General features: G+C 54.5%; 1 protein-coding gene across 1 annotated transcript; it reads left to right on the top strand.

The window, feature by feature from the left end:
* Positions 1-372: 372 nt before the first annotated feature.
* KVP18_004493 (uncharacterized protein) lies at positions 373-1,969 on the top strand (the record flags this gene model as incomplete). The annotated part of the gene is made up of 2 exons (XM_067957151.1): positions 373-1,144; positions 1,173-1,969. The coding sequence occupies 2 exons, from the start codon at positions 373-375 to the stop codon at positions 1,967-1,969; spliced, it is 1,569 nt and encodes a 522-aa protein (XP_067809416.1).
* Positions 1,970-2,563: the final 594 nt, after the last annotated feature.

The raw sequence follows: 2,563 nt of genomic DNA, 5'->3' as shown, positions 1-2,563 counted from the left end.
CGAGGCGGCCAATTCTGCCGAAACCGTTTACTCCGAGAACAACCATGTGTGTAATATGCTGTTGAATGTGTGAGCTCCTTCGTACTATGAGTGTGGGGTAGTTGTACACCGCCGTGGGGTAGTCGTGCAATACCCACGAATGCTCTTTTCCGAGTGAACATCATATGAGAGCTGCTTTGGAAACGCCATATGTGCTTGCAAAAGAACGCTCGCTGCTGAATGTGTGAGCTTTTCCATCTTATGAGTGTGGGGTAGTTGCAGGCGCAGAACCAGACACCCAAGACCGTAAAACCCTGAACGAAGCAAGTCCACGTCGTTGCACAAGATTCGTAACTCAACTTCAGCACATCGTTTGTAAATCGTCCTATAGTCATGCGCCTTCAGGTGTTGCTTCCAAAGTCACGTGGACTTCTGATGCTAGGCACTTCGGCTTCGTACAAGCTTCTGGAAACCGGATTTCGATCTGATGTGCCAAAACCCAGTCGTGACGTGACGTGGGCTCAATTATCCAAGTCAGGACTGCCCTCATCCACACTGCCGGCCGCCCACCCAGCGCACAAACTAGACATCCTGCCCTTTCCAACCTATGCGTTGCACCCAGAGAGCGCTCTACCCCTGGATGTCTGCGTTGTAACGTTGCTCGTCGAGATTGAGGAGATAACCGATTTGAACGCTGCTGAAGCTCAAGCCTTTCTCACCAGTCTCTGCATCTTCCGGCTGCTCCCAAAGTCAGTGCTAGCTCTAAATGATATGGGTCTCGTGTATGATATGGCGCGGTACCTGCTCGACGTCGTATCTTTCGAAAGGGCCACTCACTTAACGGGGAACCCAGCCACGGCCGTGCTGACGCTGAATATGCATTTCAGCGCTGTAGAGCGCTGTCTGGAACAGCTGTTGGATCCCGTTCGATTTCACCCGAGACCGAAGCTTTTTGACACATTGTGCGGAGTAGTGCTGGAGGACATCCTGCGGAAACAAAGCTTCAAGACCCGCACCCGCGAGGGCTTGATGACCCATCACAAACAGGTTCTCGTGGACATTCTGAGCCCAGTACCAGAGAAATCCGACGTGCCAGCTTTGACGGTCGAGGAGGTGGGCAAGCAGTTGACAGTTCTTTCAGAGAAGGGCGTGTCGTACAGTCCTAGTAAGAGAAACGAGTCTTCTTCACGCAGTCTCCGCTGTAGTTTGCTGTAGTCCTTACGAGGAAGCCGGGCTCGTGCATCTCCTCACTCAACTACCTCCTCGGAGGACCCTGCGCAACTCTCTCAATCGTCTGGAGGATATGGTGTCCGCCCCAGTCACCGTGGGCCACTCGGTGCTCTGCAAGCCAACGGGCTCCCGCCAAAAGCTCAGCAGCGTCAGTATCGCGTTCCCCGTTGAGTCCCGGCGCAGGGACTTCGTTTTCATGCACATTCTAGACCATCTGGTACGATGGGGCCACAGAGTTACACTTGCGGCAGTAGCGAGGAAGCGCATCAACGATCGATGGCGGCTACGAAGCAGTGACGACGCCATCCGGAACTACATCGACAATGCCTACGAGCTGATATGTGGCACCTCGGCGAGCCTAGGCTTTGTGCAATTCACAATCGCGAGAGCCAGCTATCTGGTGTCTCCAGAGTACGCGATTCAATGTTTTTTGAAATTTCTGAGTAAGTTGACCCGCTTGCACCCGCGAGACTACCAGCTTACCTGTCGAATTGTCAGCCAGCTGGTGTCCTCGATGTCGCAAGTCCTAGATGGATCTTTGCTTGAGCAGGGTATGGCCGGGCTCGACCCGTTCCGGGTGATTCCACCACCTCAGAAGGATTTCGAAGACTGGCTCAGAAAACTCTTGAGAGGACCCTCGCTTATAGTCGAGTGTCTTTCGGAGAAAGACCGGATGGAGAAGGATCGTCTGTTAAGCCTGCTCTGCGATGACAAAGAGTCCAAACGCGAAGTACCATCAGACGACAGAGGGTTTTCATAGAGTTTCGCAATTTTCATGATTCTTGATTTCCCCGCTAAACGCGTTGATGACGGCCAAGACACCCTCATGATGACTGTGTTGGCGCCTCTCGTGGCGCGCCCCAAGATTCACAAACGCCACATGGCGAAGGACCCCCGTCACAGACACTTCGGGCGCCCTCTCTACTATGTCACGCGTAGGAAACGACGACGCAGACGGTCTAAACATCCTAAACACCAGCGCGTGCCTGCGCCTCGAGCTCACTTTGTACGACCGGCCGTCATGCATGACTTTCCCCTGCTGGATGACGCATTCATAGGTGCGCCTCGCAGAGAACAGAATTATTCGGGTGGGGAGAGCGACGGGATTCACTGGCCAAGTACACCCTACAGACCGCCCCCCTACAGACCACCAGTCCCAGCATACATCGACTCCGAAGAAGTCGTGACGCCGACGACTCCGAAGAAGGTGCATTTCAGTCCGACGACCGCGAACCCACAGCCTCCACGGCCAAGAGCGCCGCGGCCTGGTTACACCCTGCCAACGAGGCCCTCCCCTGGCACTCACAACTCCGGTTTCCGTGGCTTCTCTGGAACCTCTGCCGCAGCGACGATT

This window comes from the organism of the source record quoted next (genome assembly GCF_019968955.1).
Source record: "MAG: Porospora cf. gigantea A chromosome Unknown PgA_NODE_3586_length_2563_cov_414.759, whole genome shotgun sequence".
In the NCBI taxonomy this organism is placed as follows: Eukaryota; Apicomplexa; class Conoidasida; order Eugregarinorida; family Porosporidae; genus Porospora; species Porospora cf. gigantea A.
This window is presented reverse-complemented; position numbering and strand designations above follow the sequence as displayed.